The following is a 20666-nucleotide window of genomic DNA, read 5'->3' on the forward strand; positions in this document are numbered from 1 at the left end:
TCAGAATTTAAAAAAAACTTCCTCTGTATATGTAAGGTCCCTCAGCTGGTTAGTGAATTTCAAACAAAGATTCAACCTCAAAGTCACCAAAGTGCTTTAGAAACATGTCAGGGATACATTTTGAAATCATTCCAATACAGTGAATATCCCTTTGTTTATGGTCAAGTATGATGTTATGCTGTGGAGGGTGTATAATATCACCATGGCACTGTAAGAATCTGGTCATCCTTCCTAACTGAGCTGCGGGAGAGACTGGAAACTGCTCAGGGATATCACTGTGGGGCCAAAGGTGATTTAAAACTGCCACGTAGTTCATTGCATGACCTGAGAGAAAAACTGAATGGATCAGCAACATTGCATTAACTACACATTACTGGCCTGTATGACAAAGAGGAAAGAAGGAAGCCTGTGATATCCCAAACAATCCTTCTTGTTTGCAACAAGCCCATTCAGCAATACTGTAAGAGAACTATGGCAAACAAATAAACTTTTTGGCATAAATGCAAAACTTTAGGTTTGGGTACAAAATCTAGCACAAAACGTCAGAGTGAACTGTCATCAACGTATGCTTCTGTATTCTCCCTTCTCTCTTGGGTCATTCACTTGCCTAGGTCCCATAAGCGTCTCGAAAGGATCACACCCTCGTCACCAAGTTAGCTGACAAATGTAGAGAAAGAGAAGTGCCTTAGTGGAATGCAATCCTGCGGTCCACAGACCAGAGCTCTACCATCTAAGGCAAAAGCCCAGGCTCCTGACGGAGACAATAGAATTCTCATTACTGCATGTTACAATAGTAAAAACATAATCTGTTTGTCAACTCATTGCACTAATTGTGTATTGAATGTAGTATTTGAGATGCTCAGACAAGCCCTTGTATCTGTAGTTGGTGTTCTTCAACTCTAGGATGCACTAGACTAAGACAAAAACCCACAAAGAAAAGACAACAGGTACGTGCATATGTGGTCTAATTAGGGAAGGCAGGGCTGTTTCTGTCACGACTTCCGCCGAAGTCGGTTCCTCTCCTTGTTCGGGCGGCGTTCGGCGGTCGACGTCACCGCTCTTCTATCCCATCGCCGATCCACCTTTTATTTTCCATTTGTTTTGTCTTGTTTTCCCACACACCTGGTTTTACATTCCCTCTTTACTTGTCGTGTATATAACCCTCTGTTCCCCCCATGTCTGTGTGTGAAATTGTTTGTTGTAAAGTGTTTGTGCACTCTGACTGGTTTGCAATGGGTTATTTTGTACCCATATTTTGTTGTTCTGGGTGCCGTTGGTTTTGCACATTAAACTGCTCCGGTTATTACCCAGTTCTGCTCTCCTGCGCCTGACTTCCCTGCAGCCAGTCACACACCACTTACAGTAACTGCAGTAGGATGGTGAATAGCATTTGGTTAATTTCTCTGGTAGCAGAGACACATGGAGAGCTGAATAGATCACAGGAGACAAAAGTGACAGACAATAATGCATTTTAAAAATCATCATAGCAAAGGATTGTAGTTTGTGAGCTAGAAACGAACATCCTGGCAGTTTTAATAATGCCAACATAAGGAAGCTACTACGGATAGAGGCAGAGTTCTCTGTAATCATCCTACTCCAACTGTTGCCATGGATAATGTGGCATTTCTTATGTGTCAGTATTTAAATTAATGGGTCCTGCCTTGATGACAGTACTGTGTTAGCTTTACACGACTTGTCCGAAAGATTTTTGCCTTCTTAAATTATTATTTGTAATAGACTGATAGCTTAAGCTCCCTGTCCCGAAATGACATGCTAGTGATAAAGCTATCTCATGCGAGCTAGCAACAGGTCTACTTGTTGTAGCTAACCAGCTAGCTAGTTACATTACCAATGTTGCTGCGTTCTAAGTTGAGAGTCATTTTACAGCATGTCAAATCAAATCAAATTTCAAATCACATGCGCCATATACAACAGGTGTAGACCTTACAGTGAAATGCTTACTTACGAGCGTCTAACCAACAATGCAGTTTAGAAAAAATGGATAACAATAAGAAATAAAAGTAACAAGTAATTAAAGAGCAGCTGTAAAATAACAATAGCGAGACTATATACAGGGTATACTGTATACTGGTACAGAGTCAATGTGCGAAGGTAGAGTTATTAAAGTGACTATGCATAGATGATAACAACAGAGAGTAGCAGCGGTGTAAAAGAGGGGGGCAATGCAAATAGTCTGGGTAGCCATTTGATTAGGTGTTCAGGAGTCTTATGTCTTGGGGGTAGAAGCTGTTTAGAAGCCTCTTGGACCTAGACTTGGCGCTCCGGTACCGCTTGCTGTGCGGTAGCAGAGAGAACAGTCTATGACTAGGGTGGCTGGAGTCTTTGACAATTTTTAGGGCCTTCCTCTGACACCGCCTGGTATAGAGGTCCTGGATGTCAGGAAGCTTGGCCCCAGTGATATACTGGGCCGTTCGCACTACCCTCTGTAGTGCCTTGCGGTCGGAGGCCGAGCAGTTGCCATACCAGGCAGTGATGCAACCATGCTCTCGATGGTGCAGCTGTAGAACCTTTTGAGGATCGGAGGACCCATGACAAATCTTTTAGGTCTCCCGCGGTGGAGTAGGTTGTGTCGTGCCTTTTTTGTCGTGTCTCTTCACGACTGTCTTGGTGTGCTTGGACCATGTTAGTTTTTGGTGATGTGGACACCAAGGAACTGGAAGCTCTCAAACTGCTCCACTGCTGCCCCGTCGATGAGAATAGGGGCGTGCTCGGACCTTCTTTTTCCTGTTGTCCACAATCCTTTGTCTTGATCACGTTGAGGGAGAGGTTGTTGTCCTGGCACCACATGGCCAGGTCTCTGACCTCCTCCCTATAGGCTGTCTTGTCTTTTTCGGTGATCAAGCCTACCACTGTTGTGTCATCGGCAAACTTAATGATGGTGTTGGAGTCGTGCCTGGCCGTGCAGTCATGATTGAACAGGGAGTACAGAATGGGACTGAGCACGCACCCCTGAGGGGCCCCTGTGTTGAGGATCAGCGTGGCGGATGTGTTGTTACCTACCCTTACCACCTGGGGGCGGCCCGTCAGGAATTCCAGCATCCAGTTGCAGAGGGAGGTGTTTAGTCCCAGGGTCCTTAGCTTGGTGATGAGCTTTGAGGGCACAATGGTTTTGAACACTGAGCTGTAGTCAATGAATAGCATTCTCACATAGGTGTTCCTGTGGATCTGTTGGGACGGTATGCAAATTGGAGTGGGTCTAGGGTTTTTGGGATAATGGTGTTGATGTGAGTCATGACCAGCCTTTCAAATGTCAGTTAAGACAGTTGCCAGTTGGTCAGCGCATGCTCGCAGTATACATCCTGGTAATCCATCTGGCACTACGGCCTTGTGAATTTTGACCTGTTTAAAGATCTTACTCACATCGGCTGCAGAGAGCGTCTTCCGGAACAGCTCGTGTTCTCATGCATATTTCAGTGTTTTTTCCCTCGAAGCAAGCATAGAAGTAGTTTAGCTTGTCTGGTAGGCTCTTGTCACTGGGCAGCTCTCGGCTGTGCTTCCCTTTGTAATCTGTAATGGTTTGCAAGCCCTGCCACATCCGACTAGTGTCAGAGCCGGTGTAGTACGATTCGATCTTAGTCCTACATTGACGCTTTGCCCTTTTGATGGTTCGTCGGAGGGCATAGTGGGATTTCTTATAAGCTTCCGGTTTAGAGTCCCGCTCCTTGAAATCGGCAGCTCTACCCTTTAGCTCAGTGCGGATGTTGCCTGTAATCCATGGCTTCTGGTTGGGGTATGTACTGTGGGGACGACATCATCGGTGCACCTATTGATGAAGACAATGACTGATGTGGTGTACTCCTCAATGGCATTGAGGAATCCCGGAACATATTCCAGTCTGTGCTAGCAAAAGAGTCCTGTAGCTTAGCATCTGCTTCATCTGACCACTTTTTTTGTTGACATAGTCACTGGTGTTTCCTGTTTACATTTTTGCTTGTAAGCAGGAATCAGGAGGATAGAATTATGGTCAGATTTGCCATATGGAGGGCAAGGGAGAGCTTTGTATGTGTCTCTGTGTGTGGAGTAAAGGTGTTCCAGAGTTTTTTTCCTTCTGGTTGCACATTTAAAATGTATTGGTGGTATCGCGTTTCTATAACTAAAATAGTCTAAAAAGGAGATCGCTCTCGAGCTGTCACCAGCTGTGTTTACTCCCTTAGCTACGGAGAACGTGATTGGCAGACGTGATTAGAAGAGATGGTACACAGATTCTGATTGGTTTACTGTTTAGTCCTGGGCAGCGTTGTTGGCCTGTCCAGCTAGCAAGTTTAAAATTAAGATTAAAAAAAAAAAAATTAAATACAAGAATTGACAATGCCAACAAACATAAATGTGTTCAGAATAAATAAATAAACCCAAAATGTGAAATCTAGCTCCTTCTTCACAAAAACTAAAGCAGATACAGTGTTTTGGCCCAACTCCGAGAGGATGATTTTGATAGCCTAGCAGTCCTTGGTCCAACTGACTCGACTGCCCCCCCCCCCCACAGAGAGAAAGAGAACTGCAGGTTTTCAGTGAATTTATGTAAATCACAATGCTCATTTGAATTTCCTGCAGTGCAGGAAAATTCTCCGACAACAGAGTGGTCAAATTAAGATCCCACATCTGTATGTGCAACCATAAATCGTCCGGTATAGATTTCAAATGGCTATTAACTTGAAGCACTTAGCTGGTAACATTGCTTCTCGTTATCCTGTGCTGACTCTTTCTGTTTCTATCTTTCTCTCTTTCCCTTGTTATGCCCCTCTTCCTGTCGCACCATTTTTATTTTGCTCCCCATTCTCACCATCCCTTTCCTTCACCTTTATCTCTACCTCTCTCTCTTTTTGCTCTTCCCCTCTCTCCCTCCACTCCTCTCCATCTCTCTCCCCCTTTCCCTCTTCCTTCCCATGCCCCATCTCTGTCTGTCTTACTTATTGTATTTCTCTCTCTCTTCTCTCTCTGTCTCTCCCTGTCTCTCTAAATCTCTCTGTCTCCGTGTCCAGGTGTAGAGGAAGATGAGGACGTGAAGGTGATGCTGAAAGGCTCCAGCATGGTGAAGGTACGCTCCCCACGCTGGCAGAGGAGACGTACGCTGAAGCTGCTGGACGATGGAGTCACCGTGTGGTGCGAGTCCGACAAGTTCTCCAGCCGCTCCAAGGCCCAGCAGTCCTGTGAGTGTGTGTGTCTGTGTGTACGTGCATCCCCAATCCATTCCCCAAAAACAGAGCATCAATATCATTGAATGTAAGCCTACTCTATAACATAATGTACTTACTAGATTGTTATCAGGTTATTACATAACTTAGCTTTTTCCACTTTTAATAACACTGGTATAAGACAAGTAGGCCTAATTCCATACCTTGTATTGGAAATTGTAAGGCAGAAGAACTAGATATTTCAGGGAGACAGTTCATGCTTTTTATGAGCACTGATTGGAGGGCCTTTGGTTGAGTTGCAGTTAATCACAGACTTGGCATATGGGCTTGTAAGGTGAAACACATGTAAACAAAACCCCTTATATGGGCTGTGTTAACGCCCTGCTTTGGGATGCGGGGTTAACTGTATGTACTCATACAGGCAGACAGGCACACACACACACACACACACACACAAACACACACACACACACAAACACCAGTCATTAAAGTAGTGATGTATTTTCAACCTATCCTTGTTTAAGTTGAAACACGTCAAATTAAAGGATATGATATGGTGGTAGGAGTTTCCTTCGACTGTGGTTTGTCCCATATAGTTACCATACAACACAATCATGGGGTACCACGCTCAACTTAGAAACATGCCCTTCAATTGCTGTAATAGTAGATTTAGTTTGTGATGTGGCCAAACGTGTGTGTGTGTGTGTGTGTGTGTGTGTGTGTGTGTGTGCATCATTTTTGTCAATTATACATTACATTTTTACATTTAAGTCATTTAGCAGACGCTCTTATCCAGAGCGACTTACAAATTGGTGCTTTCACCTTATGACATCCAGTGGAACAGCCACTTTACAATAGTGCATCTAGGTCTTTTAAGGGGGGTGAGAAGGATTACTTTATCCTATCCTAGGTATACCTTAAAGAGGTGGGGTTTCAGGTGTCTCCGGAAGGTGGTGATTGACTCCGCTGTCCTGGCGTCGTGAGGGAGTTTGTTCCACCATTGGGGGGCCAGAGCAGCGAACAGTTTTGACTGGGCTGAGTGGGAACTATACTTCCTCAGTGGTAGGGAGGCGAGCAGGCCAGAGGTGGATGAACGCAGTGCCCTTGTTTGGGTGTAGGGCCTGATCAGAGCCTGGAGGTACTGAGGTGCCGTTCCCCTCACAGCTCCGTAGGCAAGCACCATGGTCTTGTAGCGGATGCGAGCTTCAACTGGAAGCCAGTGGAGAGAGCGGAGGAGCGGGGTGACGTGAGAGAACTTGGGAAGGTTGAACACCAGACGGGCTGCGGCGTTCTGGATGAGTTGTAGGGGTTTAATGGCACAGGCAGGGAGCCCAGCCAACCGCGAGTTGCAGTAATCCAGACGGGAGATGACAAGTGCCTGGATTAGGACCTGCGCCGCTTCCTGTGTGAGGCAGGGTCGTACTCTGCGGATGTTGTAGAGCATGAACCTACAGGAACGGGCCACCGCCTTGATGTTAGTTGAGAACGACAGGGTGTTGTCCAGGATCACGCCAAGGTTCTTAGCGCTCTGGGAGGAGGACACGATGGAGTTGTCAACCGTGATGGCGAGATCATGGAACGGGCAGTCCTTACCCGGGAGGAAGAGCAGCTCCGTCTTGCCGAGGTTCAGCTTGAGGTGGTGATCCGTCATCCACACTGATATGTCTGCCAGACATGCAGAGATGCGATTCGCCACCTGGTCATCAGAGGGGGGAAAGGAGAAGATTAATTGTGTGTCGTCTGCATAGCAATGATAGGAGAGACCATGTGAGGTTATGACAGAGCCAAGTGACTTGGTGTATAGCGAGAATAGGAGAGGGCCTAGAACAGAGCCCTGGGGGACACCAGTGGTGAGAGCGCGTGGTGAGGAGACAGATTCTCGCCATGCCACCTGGTAGGAGCGACCTGTCAGGTAGGACGCAATCCAAGCGTGGGCCGCGCCGGAGATGCCCAACTCGGAGAGGGTGGAGAGGAGGATCTGATGGTTCACAGTATCGAAGGCAGCCGATAGGTCTAGAAGGATGAGAGCAGAGGAGAGAGAGTTAGCTTTAGCAGTGCGGAGGGCCTCCGTGATACAGAGAAGAGCAGTCTCAGTTGAATGACTAGTCTTGAAACCTGACTGATTTGGATCAAGAAGGTCATTCTGAGAGAGATAGCGGGAGATCTGGCCAAGGACGGCACGTTCAAGAGTTTTGGAGAGAAAAGAAAGAAGGGATACTGGTCTGTAGTTGTTGACATCGGAGGGATCGAGTGTAGGTTTTTTCAGAAGGGGTGCAACTCTCGCTCTCTTGAAGACGGGAGGGACGTAGCCAGCGGTCAGGGATGAGTTGATGAGCGAGGTGAGGTAAGGGAGAAGGTCACCGGAGATGGTCTGGAGAAGAGAGGAGGGGATAGGGTCAAGCGGGCAGGTTGTTGGGCGGCCGGCCGTCACAAGACGCGAGATGTCATCTGGAGAGAGAGGGGAGAAAGAGGTCAGAGCACAGGGTAGGGCAGTGTGAGCAGAACCAGCGGTGTCGTTTGACTTAGCAAACGAGGATCGGATGTCGTCGACCTTCTTTTCAAAATGGTTGAGGAAGTCATCTGCAGAGAGGGAGGAGGGGGGAGGAGGATTCAAGAGGGAGGAGAAGGTGGCAAAGAGCTTCCTAGGGTTAGAGGCAGATGCTTGGAATTTAGAGTGGTAGAAAGTGGCTTTAGCAGCAGAGACAGAGGAGGAAAATGTAGAGAGGAGGGAGTGAAAGGATGCCAGGTCCGCAGGGAGGCGAGTTTTCCTCCATTTCCGCTCGGCTGCCCGGAGCCCTGTTCTGTGAGCTCGCAATGAGTCGTCGAGCCACGGAGCGGGAGGGGAGGACCGAGCCGGCCTGGAGGATAGGGGACATAGAGAGTCAAAGGATGCAGAAAGGGAGGAGAGGAGGGTTGAGGAGGCAGAATCAGGAGATAGGTTGGAGAAGGTTTGAGCAGAGGGAAGAGATGATAGGATGGAAGAGGAGAGAGTAGCGGGGGAGAGAGAGCGAAGGTTGGGACGGCGCGATACCATCCGAGTAGGGGCAGTGTGGGAAGTGTTGGATGAGAGCGAGAGGGAAAAGGATACAAGGTAGTGGTCGGAGACTTGGAGGGGAGTTGCAATGAGGTTAGTGGAAGAACAGCATCTAGTAAAGATGAGGTCGAGCGTATTGCCTGCCTTGTGAGTAGGGGGGAAGGTGAGAGGGTGAGGTCAAAAGAGGAGAGGAGTGGAAAGAAGGAGGCAGAGAGGAATGAGTCAAAGGTAGACGTGGGGAGGTTAAAGTCGCCCAGAACTGTGAGAGGTGAGCCGTCCTCAGGAAAGGAGCTTATCAAGGCATCAAGCTCATTGATGAACTCTCCGAGGGAACCTGGAGGGCGATAAATGATAAGGATGTTAAGCTTGAAAGGGCTGGTAACTGTGACAGCATGGAATTCAAAGGAGGCGATAGACAGATGGGTAAGGGGAGAAAGAGAGAATGACCACTTGGGAGAGATGAGGATCCCGGTGCCACCACCCCGCTGACCAGAAGCTCTCGGGTGTGCGAGAGCACGTGGGCGGACGAAGAGAGAGCAGTAGGAGTAGCGGTGTTGTCTGTGGTGATCCATGTTTCCGTCAGTGCCAAGAAGTCGAGGGACTGGAGGGAGGCATAGGCTGAGATGAACTCTGCCTTGTTGGCCGCAGATCGGCAGTTCCAGAGGCTACCGGAGACCTGGAACTCCACGTGGGTCGTGCGCGCTGGGACCACCAGATTAGGGTGGCCGCGGCCATGCGGTGTGGAGCATTTGTATGGTCTGTGCAGAGAGGAGAGAACAGGGATAGACAGACACATAGTTGACAGGCTAGAGAAGAGGCTACGCTAATGCAGAGGAGATTGGAATGACAAGTGGACTACACGTCTCGAATGTTCAGAAAGTTAAGCTTACGTAGCTAGAATCTAATTGACTAAAATGATTAAAATGATACAGTACTGCTGAGGTAGGCTAGCTGCGTTGTTGACACTACCCTAATCAAGTCGTTCCGTTGAGTGTGAAGTTTCTACAATGCTGCTATTCGGGGGCTAGCTGGCTAGCTAGCAGTGTTGGTTACGTTACGTTGCGTTAGGAGAACGACAATAGCTGGCTAGCTAACCTAGAAAATCGCTCTAGACTACTCAATTATCTTTGAAACAAAGACGGCTATGTAGCTAGCTATGTAGCTAGCTACGATCAAACAAATCACACCGTTGGGACTGTAATGAAATGAAATGAAAATGTGATACTACCTGTGGAGCGAAGCGGAATGCGACCGAATGCGAAAGTTCTATTCAGTAGACGTTGGCTGGCTGTTGGCTAGCTAGGAGTGTCTCCTACGTTAAGGACGACAAAATAGCTGGCTAGCTAACCTCGGTAAATTAAGATAATCACTCTAAGACTACACACTCTAAACTACACAATTATCTTGGATACGAAGACAGCAAAGACAACTATGTAGCTAGCTAATACTACACTAATCAAGTCGTTCAGTTGAGTGTGATAGTTACTACAGTGCTACGGTAGCCGGTGAACGTATGCTAGCTGGCTAGCTGCTAGGCAGATAGGAGGACGACGAAATACGATAATAACGCAATTATCACTCTAAGACTCCACACTCTAAACTACACAATTATCTTGGATACGAAGACAGCAAAGACAACTATGTAGCTAGCTAACACTACACTAATCAAGTCGTTCAGTTGAGTGTGATAGTTACTACAGTGCTACGGTAGACGGTGAACGTGTTGGGCAGATAGGAGGACGACGAAATACGATAATTACGCAATTATCTTTGATACAACGACGGCTATGTAGCTAGCTAAGAAGAAATTGCTAAGATTAGACAAATCAGACCGTTGTACTATAATGAAATGTAATGAAATGTAATGAAAAAGTTATACAACCTGCAGACCGAAGGAGACCGAAGCGCGGATGCGACCGGCTCGCTCCAACCCGGAAGCTAGAAGGCAGTTATACCTTTAAACTTAATCCTGCGCCTCATTTCAGTGTAGATGAGCTTACTGTAGGAGAGATTGTAAAATATATAAAATACAAATAAATAGATATAGCAGTTACTAATGCATTTTGTAAATAAAGAAAGACAGTTTGTATGTCATCATTCTTACAGAAATCATTCAGCTTCAATCTTAGCACATAAATAGCTACAAAGCAGTTTAAGTGTTTGAAATCTTCAAATGACAATATTTTGACAGTGCAATAACAATGTGAGGACTATACTTAGATATATAGTTTTGATTAACACAGTATTATATATATATTTTTTAGATTTAACTAGTCAAGTCAGTTAAGAACAAATTCTTATTTATAATGAGGCCCCCCGGGGAACAGTGGGTTAACTGCCTTGTTCAGGGGCAGAATGACAGATTTTTACTTTGTCTGCTCAGGGATTTGATCCAGCAACCTTTCAGTTACTGGCCCAACGCTCTAACCACTAGGCTACCTGACACATTAAATCAATGCAATCTGATTCTGTAGCTTTTCACACTTTAAAATAAAGGAATAGAAGACATGTTCATCAAGAAAAGTATACAAAAACAGATTGATACTGTATATCTCACATGAAAAAAAACAGATTGTTACTGTATATCTCACATGAACAAAAACAGAACAATATAGTTGCATTCTTAAAAAGATGAGAAGAACGTTGACATGAGTATATGGTGAACACTTCATTACAACCTCTACATTTCATCTTCTTGATTTAATGGAGTAAAGTTGTCACGTAACAAAAAAGTTAAATCAAACAAAGGCTGAACAAATACTATACTCTACCCATGCTTTTGTCCTTCTTATCATATGTTTGATTATCAGCCTATTAACATACTTTTCTACTCTCCTGGTTCTTCTAAAATCAGCCCTTGAAAAACAATATACGTCATAAGGAAGGCTGCGTCTATACTTGAACAAATCACATCAAATGTTATTTGTCACATGCGCCGAATACAACAGGTGTAGACCTTACAGTGAAATACTTACTTGAAAGCCCTAACAACAATGCAGTTTTAAAAAAGGAAAACATTTCAAATAATTAGTTACAAATAATTAAAGAGCAGCATGAAAATAACAATAGCGAGGCTATATAAAGGGGGTACCGAGGGGGAATAGGTTTTGTCGTGCCCTCTTCACAACTGTTTTGGTGTGCTTGGACCATGTTAGTTTGTTGGTGATGTGGACACCAAGGAACTTGAAGCTCTTAACCTGCTTCACTACAGCCCCGTCGATGAGAATGGGGGTGTGCTTGTCTTGATCACGTTGAGGGAGAGGTTGTTGTCCTGGCACACGGCCAGGTCTCTGACCTCCTCCCTATAGGCTGTCTCGTTGTTTTTTCGGTGATCAGGCCTACCACTGTTGTGTCATCGGCACACTTAATGATGGTGTTGGTGTCGTGCCTGGCCGTGCAGTACCGATTGAACAGGGAGTACAGGAGGGGACTGAGCACGCACCCCTGAGTGGCCCCTGTGTTGAGGATTAGCGTGGCGGATGTGTTGTTACCTACCCTTACCACCTGGGGGTGGCCCGTCAGGAAGTCCAGGATCCAGTTGCAGTGGGAGGAGTTTAGTCCCAGGGTCCTTAGCTTAGTGATGAGCTTTGAGGGCACAATGGTGTTGAACGCTGAGCTGTAGTCAATGAATAGCATTCTCACATAGGTGTTCCTTTTGTCCAGGTGGGAAAGGGCAGTGTGGACTGCAATAGAGATCATCTGTGTATCTGTTAGGGCGGTATGCAAATTCACGTGTGCTCCCTCTCCGGCCTCTAGGTCACCAGGCTGCTCGTAATGGCGCACTCCTGTCACCATCGTTACGCACAACAGCGCATTATGCCACTAACCTGGACTCCATCACCTCTTTGATGACCTGCCCTTTATATGACATTCCCTTTGGTTTCTTCCCCAGTCGTCATTGTTCCTGTTTCATGTCGATGCACTGTTTGTGTTTCTTATTTTGTTAATTTATTAATTAAATGTATACACTCCCTGAACTTGCTTCCCGACTCTCAGCATACATCGTTACAGAATTACGACTCACCAAAGGGAAGCATCAGGGAGTGGTTTTTTGTTTGTTTTGGATTTCGTGTCCGGGTGTCAAAACCTACCTGGGAGGCCTCCGACGGTTTGTCGGATTCCCATGCCTCGGTGGGTTCGATGGGTTCCCCTGCCTCAGCTGGCTCGACAGGCTGCCATACCTCAGCGGTTTCGATAGGCTCCCATGCCTCAGCGGGCTCGATAGGCTCCCATGCCTCAGCGGGCTCGATAGGCTCCCATGCCTCAGCGGGCTCGATAGGCTCCCATGCCTCAGCGGGCTCGATAGGCTCCCATGCCTCAGCGGGCTCGATAGGCTCCCATGCCTCAGCGGGCTCGATAGGCTCCCATGCCTCAGCGGGCTCGATAGGCTGCCATACCTCAGCGGTTTCGATAGGCTCCCATGCCTCAGCGGGCTCGATAGGCTCCCATGCCTCAGCGGTTTCGATAGGCTGCCATACCTCAGCGGTTTCGATAGGCTCCCATGCCTCAGCGGGCTCGATAGGCTCCCATGCCTCAGCGGTTTCGATAGGCTGCCATACCTCAGCGGGCTCGATAGGTTCCCCTGCCTCAGCGGGCTCGATAGGCTGCCATACCTCAGCGGTTTCGATAGGCTCCCATGCCTCAGCGGGCTCGATAGGCTCCCATGCCTCAGCGGGCTCGATAGGCTCCCATGCCTCAGCGGGCTCGATAGGCTCCCATGCCTCAGCGGGCTCGATAGGCTCCCATGCCTCAGCGGGCTCGATAGGCTCCCAGGCCTCCGTGAACAGGTTCCCGTGTCTCGACCGAGGCAACTGGGGAGGTCTCAGCCGGCTCATCAGGCTCTCACGCCTCAGCCGGTTCGTCGGGTTTCTGCGCCTCAGCGGAGGAGACCGGTCCACTCCTGATCCCCGGATTGTCCCTGTGGTTGGCGTCCTTTCGGCTGGAGCCGAACACGCCGGGGAGGGGGTACTGTCATGTATGCTCTCTCTCCGGCGCTCTAGGTCGCCATGCTCCTGCGCCTCAGCTGGATCGACGGGTTTCCCACACCTCAGCAGAGGTGACTAGTCCGATCCTGATCCCCGGGATCGTAATTTTAGATGGCATCCTGTGGCTGGAGCCATGCGTTGGGGAGGGGGTACTGTCACGTGTTCTCTCCTTCCTCTACGTCACCAGGCTGCTCGTTATGGCACACACCTGTCACCGTCGTTACGCGCAACAGCGCATTATGACACTCACCTGGAATCACCTCCTTAATTACCTGCCATTTATATGTCACTCTTTTTGGTTTCTTCCCCAGTCATCATTGTTCCTGTTTCATGTCGGTGTGCTGTTTGTGTTTCTTGTTTTGTTCATTTATTAATTAAATGTATTCACTCCCTGAACTTGCTTCCCGACTCTCAGCGTGCATTACAATTACACAGCATGTAAAACCCCCTATAAAATCCCCTGCAACTTACTTTTCGATGCACGCACAACATTCAGACATTCGTAACATGCGTCTTCTCTCTTATGACGATGACAACACTCAGACCTGAGTGGGTGGGTGCAGTGTCCAGATGCGCCTTCTCAAGCGCTCTGATTGGTTGGGAATGGCAGGGCTATGATGGGTGATTGGCTGCTTAGCCTACCTTAGTTATCAAACTAATTGTACTTAAGGGAAACTGAAGGGACTGTGAGGGGAAGTTAGTTAGAGGGGAGAGGAGCAGGATGGCCTTTTTTTTACAGCTACCCCAATATTTCTTATGGAAATATTAACATCCACGAAAAGGCCTCTAACCTAAATGGTAAAGTTTCTAATGTGGGCCACAGTATTTAAAGGGCCAAAGAGTCTGAAAAGCCACAGTCCTCGAGTGGAAGCTTTTTCCTGGCGGGCCTAATCCTACCCGGCAGGATAGGCAGGGCTTAGGGACCGCCCCGCGAGGGAGGTACACAGATACGCAGAGACAGTCCTCTAAATCAGCTGCTGCCGGGAAGCTGGGCCCCATTCTTAGATGCTGAGTGCAATGCCAGAGGCTGGCCACGGCTGAAGCCTACTGCGGCAGAGAAATGTGGCATAACAGCCACAACTGTCGTTAGCAGCTCACTGGCTGCAGTTGAGGCTGATGACTCTTTCACACTGCTGAAAGCGATGACTCCCATGGTCGAGCATGTGGGGATCCCTGGGCGAGGATCATCAGGGATCTGGAGGCAGGGGCTGGCTGGGCCCCAGAGATAAGGTCAGGTGGCCTCCCACATGGGAAGGGTTGAGGGTCATCCAAGGCAGGGGGTGGGTAGCCCCCCAGAACTAAAGACAACAGGCCCCCCGGGTCATGGAACGGTGGTTCACCCAGGTCAGGGAGCTGAGGGCCTAGCAGGGCAGGGGACTTGGAACAAATAGCTCAAATCTGAGGACTGCAAGCCAGGCATGGTGGGAGGCTGCAAACCTAGCCAAGCAGGGAACATATAGCCTAGCGCTAAAAAGGCGACTGGGTGCAGGCTGAGGGCTGCAAACAGTCTAACTTCACCTGGACCTGATAGGGAAACCAACTCTACCTGACAGGGAAATCAACTCTGGACCTGACAGGGAAACCTACTCTGGACCTGACAGGAAGAACGACTCTGAACCTGACTGGGAGAACGACTCTGAACCTGACAGAGAGAACGACTCTGAACCTGACAAGGAGAACGAGTCTGAACTTGATAGGGAGAACGACTCTGGTTCTGACAGGGAGAATGACTCTGGACCAGCCAGCAAAACTGATGCTGGACTTGGAGAATAGTAGAGCTCTGAGACTACTAGAGAAACTGGTACCTTTTGACCCTAGCAGGGCAGGAGCCTGATGACCCACCTGGGCTAGGGACTTGACAAATGCTGGAGACAACAGACCTAGTGCAGCTGGAGACCAATGACCTAGTGCTAGGGACTAGGGCAGACGAGGGCTGAGGACTGAAAACCTAGCACAGGTAACTTGTGGCTTAGCAGGGCAGAAGGTTCTAAGCCTGGTGGGCTAAGGAGCTGTGGGCTGACTATGTCTGGAGACTGCGAGCCTAGTACAACGAACTTGGGACCTAGTAAGGCAGGAGGCTCTAAACCTGGTGGGATAGGCAACTGCCTACCAACTAAGGTAGGGGAGAGCGATCTGAGCAGGGCAGGATACACTAGACCCACTTGAAGGTCAGGACATATTGGCCTACTGGGAAGGCAGGGAACTCTAAACCTGACCCTACCGGGAAGAAAGCTAACTGTAACCCTACCAACAAGGAAGGGAACTCTACACCTACCATAGAGGCAGGCTCCACTGGACCTACTTGAGGGGCAGGACACTCAAAGCCTGGACACTTTACACCTGCCAGGTAGCCCCGAAACTTTAACTATAACCCTACCGGGTGGGCAGGGAAGTCTAACTCTACCGGGAAGGAAGGGAACTGGTCAACTAGGTCAGGGGAGACATCAGGGGTGACTTCTGGTGGGTCACCCGGGGTAATGTCTGGCAGGTCCCCTGAGGTGAGGTCTGGAGGTAGCAGGAACTATCACGCTGGTAGCAGGTGGGCCAGCAGGGACTCCAGGCCTGGGACTGTCAAGTTCCACCAGGCTGTGACTGGAGAGGCCCCAACGTCTGGTCTGTACTTCTTCAGTAGCTGCAGGCTGTGGCTCCATCCAAGGAGTGGGTGAAGAATCCAGCGCCAAAGCGCGATAAAGATTTGTAGCTAGGCCACCTTGGGACGTAGTAGAGGTCCCAATGGTCCCATGGAGGTGGCGAACACTCAGGCCTGGAGTAGTGTCTCTCAGTGGTGTAGGAATGATGGTGTTCCCATGGTGGTGATGATGGCTCTAGGCAGGGAGGCCTAGAGCAGTGGTGGTCAGGAGAGTAGCGGCGGTCCTGGTACTCCCGCGGCGGTGACTCAGGTCGTGGGGACTATCTTCCTGATCTCTTGCTGCTCATGACGCAGGTACTCATATTCCCTCATCAGATCCCAACTGGTGAGGGTGGGGTCATTCCCTGACCATTGAGGAGGCCTGGAGCAGGTCTGGTAGTCTCTTAGATGAAAGAGGTGTGTAAGGGCCTCGCAACTCATCTTCCTCAGATGCATGGCGGCTTCGTGTGGCGGTGTGGACTGAGGTGGGTGGTGACAGCATCCTCATAGGTCTTGGGGATGCAGGATAATTCGTCTGCATCCTGGGTCGCGGAAACAACTTCACTTCTGGGTACTTCAACATCTGAAACTATAGCCGATCAGAATCCGGCTCGAAGGACCATGTAAAAACTATTGGTCGCTAAATCCTGAGAAATGACGGACCGTGTAAAAAACTGTTGGTCACTAAATCCGGCTCAAAGGACAATTTTTTAAATATACACATATATATATATATTGGTGAGGGATAACTAAGATATGCTGAGCAGCCAAATTAACGGGACTTAATGTAAACTGAAAGGACGGTGAGGGGAATTATTGTGTGCCCAGTGGGAGTGTCCTGCCACTGGGCACACACTGGTTGAATCAACGTTGTTTGAACCAATGTGGAATGGACGTTGAATTGACGTCTGTGCCCAGTGGGTCCCAATTGAAGGCAACATTTTTTTTACACCATCTGTGTTTACACAAAGGGAACGGATTCTTAAGGCCACACTGCAAATATTTCAGTGATTTCAAATAATTATGTATTATTACCAAAAAACATTACCATAGTTACCAAAGTTAGAATTTCTAAAGGAATGGTATATCAAATCATATATTTGTTTCATGAATCTAATAGAAAAATGAAATGAAAATAGTCAAACAAAAGGATGTGATGCCTTTGAAGCCTTTGAAAATAGTTTACTATTTAATGGATAATGATTCATCAGTGCTTATTCATATAGGCTTATAAAACATATGTTCCGCCCTCTCAAAGTCCAAGCTCAGACAAAGATAAAGGCATGAGGTAGCAGCTGATCGACAGATTAGATTGGCAGTTGTGCTGTTTGATAACAAACCAGGACCAGACATGTGCTTCATTGGTCAAACATGCATAATGCACAAACAAGATGGATGAATCTCAGCCCTATTTCATTAACCAGTAGGGCTGGTTAAAAAGTTTTAAAGGCCCAGTGCAGTCAAAAACTTGATTTTCTGTGTTTTCCACACTTTGAGGTGTGGTTGGAATAATACTGTAAAATTGTGAAAATCATGATGCCCTTTAGTTAGTGTGAGATCTATTTGAAAAGACCGCCTTATATTTCAGCCTGTTTTGGTGGGATGGCGTTTTGGCCTGCCTGGTGACATAACCAGGTGGGAAATGAGTTACTGTACCAATAGGAAAGAGTTCCAAACCTCTCTGCCAATAACAGCTAGTTTTCAGTTTTCCCCTCCCCACTTAGACCACTCCCAGACAATCCTAGCAAAATTCTTGCTTGAGAAATTGTTCTTTGCTAAGAAGTTATTTTTGTTTCTTTTTGACCATTTTAATTGAAAACAATCACAGTAAGGTACTTAACTGTTACCCAGAAATGATTTGATATTGAGATAAAACTGGCTGCATTGGACATTTAAAGAAATTGTGTCAACGATATTGGACATCATACCTGCTGTATTTCAAAATAGCCCATTAAACGGTATTATCGTATACCGCCCCAACCCAAGCTGCGTGTGTGGGCATGAATATGGGAATCTGTGTGCTTATCTACGTGTGTGTAGTAGGGTCCTCTCCTTTAACCACCAATAGCAGGGTGTGTGCCCGCCCATCTCTAGCTCTGAAGAAGCCTAAAAGGCCTATCATTAAAACCAACCTTTCTCTTTACTCACCATCAAAGACTAGACATGTTTACTCTGTAATAGCTATGGGCAGAACCTAGTTTGAGAATTCAGTTCAGCACAAATCACTTGGACTTTTACAGGAATCATGCTTGTCAATGTGAGATTTTCATGAAAAATGTGAGTTCCCCACACCAATCTAACGTTAGGATTCTTCCCTAGTGTCTCAGTCAATGAATGAAGCATACAGATCCCTCTGCAGTTCTGTAGAACACAAAATAAATACACCCTGTTATATGCTCCAAAAGTGTAATTTATTAGGATAACGTTGCGACCCCAACCTTGGTCTTTGCCAGGACAATGTTTTCACTAAAACGTTATCCTACTAAATTACACTTTGGGAGCATAGTACCAGTGTGCAGATGTCTTTTTCTACATTATCCTCTCTAATCCAGCACCTGGGACAAGTGTTTTTATGGATGTGAGCATACCACCCTACTACTTTCCTATTCAGTTCTTGCTTGCTCTCCACCAGAGCCCTGCACTCCCGTGGTAGAGAGCGCAGATAATGTGTGCTTATAGAGTCTCTACCAGGGCCCGACACTTATTTTGAAAGTGGTTGCCAAGCTGGGTAACCAAGTTGGTTGCTAAATCACTTATTTGGTCCATTTTGGTAGCCCTGGCAACTGGGCAGTGGGCAACCATTAATGTCTCCAATGTTTTCAGTGAGAAGTAGAGATAGACAAATAATATTAGCTAGCCTCACAGATGAATGGGAAATATGAATATGGCTTATTTTAGACAGTTTATTGCACTGTGTGTGATTACCTAAGGAAACACACATGCACACACACACACACTATCCATTTGCGGAAAAGAGGTGGTCAAGCAAACATGTTGAAATACAGTAGTGTCTGCAAACACCTCTGTCCTATTTTTAGGCCTCCCTGTTTGCGTTTGTGTGTGTGTGTGTGTGTGTACACCCACATTATTGCCCATCCAGAAGCCAAACCTACCTTCACCAAAATGACAGCTCACCGACAAAGACAAACAAAGTTAAATAATTGTAGCTTGTATTTAGCTGGTAAAATCCCAATATTTGTTGCATAACTTCCACCCCACGAAACAGTAGAGACTTACAGGCTACAATGGACAGAGCAGTGAATGGAAATCTCCTTGAACCGATTTGTTGAAATGGAGATGTGTATGAAGACCTTTGTGAAGAAGAGAGGGGCTCAGTAGTGTGTGTCAGTGTGTACCAAGAGTCTATAGTGTGCTTGGAAGCTGTCCAGATACTGCTCTCAGAACGATGCCACCTAATCACACACACTAAGAGAAAAGATAGCAGTGCCCTGAAGACCTGTCAGGAGATTCACACCTATAGCACTCTACTGTGTGTGATTACTAATTGCTTGTTTGCTAATTCAGCTATTTGCCTAATGTGCTTTCTTAATTTAGCAGACTCTCTTAACCAGAGCAACTTAAGGTCAGTAGTGAGTGCATACATCTTCATACTGGTCCCCCATGGGAATTGAACCCACAACCCTGGCATTGCAAGCCCCATGCTCTACCAAATGAGCCACACAGGTGTAATTTAATTTGTCCCCCCCCCCCCCCCCCCCCCTCCCTCTCTCAGTCTCGGTCACGGACGTGGAGTGTGTACGCGAGGGCTTGCAGTCGGAGACCTTGCGACAGCTGACGGGCTCAATTCCCGAGGGCCAGTGTCTCACTGTGGTGTTCAAGGGGGCCAGGAAGAGTCTGGACCTGCGGTGCCACACTGACGAGGAGGCCCAGCGCTGGGCAAGGGGCATCAGGACCCTCCAGGAGAGGGTGGAGAACATGACCCAGAAGGAAAAACTGGACAAATATCCTTTATGATTGATGGTGACGATGAAAATGGTGATGATGATGACAGGGTTTTTTCTGGATCAAAATTAGGTTGAGGTGGTGGGTGTGGTCATGGGCCTCAACTGGCAGCTTCATTAAATAGTACCCGCAAAACACCAGTCTCAACGTCAGCAGCGAAGAGGCGACTCCGGGATGCTGGCCTTCTAGGCAGAGTTGCAAAGAAAAAGACATATCTCAGACTGGCCAATAAAAAGAAAAGATTAAGATGGGCAAAAGAACACAGATACTGGACAGAACTCTGCCTAGAAGGCCAGCATCCCGGAGTCGTCTCTTCACTGTTGACGTTGAGACTGGTATTTTGCTGGTACTATTTAATGACGCTGCCAGTTGAGGACTTGTGAGGTGTCTGTTTCTCAAACTAGACACTCTAATGTACTTGTCCTCTTGCTCAGTTGTGCACCGGGGCCTCCCACTCCTTTTTCTATTCTGGTTTGAGCCAGTTTGCGCTGTTCTGTGAAGGGAGTAGTACACAGCGTTGTACGAGATCTTCAGTTTCTTGGCAATTTCTCACATGGAATAGCCTTAATTTCTCAGAAAAAGAATAGACTGACGAGTTTCAGAAGCAAGTTCTTTGTTTCTAGTCATTTTGAGCCTGTAATCGAACCCACGAATGCCGATGCTCCAGATACTCAACTAGTCTAAAGAAGGCCAGTTTGGTTGCTTCTTTAATCAGGACAACAGTTTTCAGCTCTGCTAACATAATTGCAAAAGTGTTTTCTAATGATCAATTAGCCTTTTAAAATGATAAACTATTCCATAAAAAAATCTGCCGTTTCCAGCTACAATAGTCATTTACAACATGAATAATGTCGACATTGTATTTGTGATCAATTTGATGTTATTTTAAAGGACAAAAAAAT

At 47.3% G+C, this 20666-nt stretch overlaps 1 protein-coding gene across 2 annotated transcripts in view; it reads left to right on the forward strand.

Annotated features, from left to right (window-relative positions):
* Positions 1–20666, forward strand: part of plcd3b (phospholipase C, delta 3b) — a 60603-nt gene that overhangs the window by 14963 nt on the left and 24974 nt on the right. For both annotated transcript variants that reach the window (XM_029629657.2, XM_029629654.2), the window contains exons 2-3: positions 5001–5168; positions 19535–19763. In XM_029629657.2, the coding sequence (XP_029485517.1) occupies positions 5030–5168; positions 19535–19763 (368 nt within the window). In that variant the 5' untranslated portion in view covers positions 5001–5029. The remainder of the gene's footprint in view (positions 1–5000; positions 5169–19534; positions 19764–20666) is intronic.

This window comes from Oncorhynchus nerka, linkage group LG23, assembly GCF_034236695.1.
Source record: "Oncorhynchus nerka isolate Pitt River linkage group LG23, Oner_Uvic_2.0, whole genome shotgun sequence".
NCBI classification, from domain to species: Eukaryota; Metazoa; Chordata; class Actinopteri; order Salmoniformes; family Salmonidae; genus Oncorhynchus; species Oncorhynchus nerka.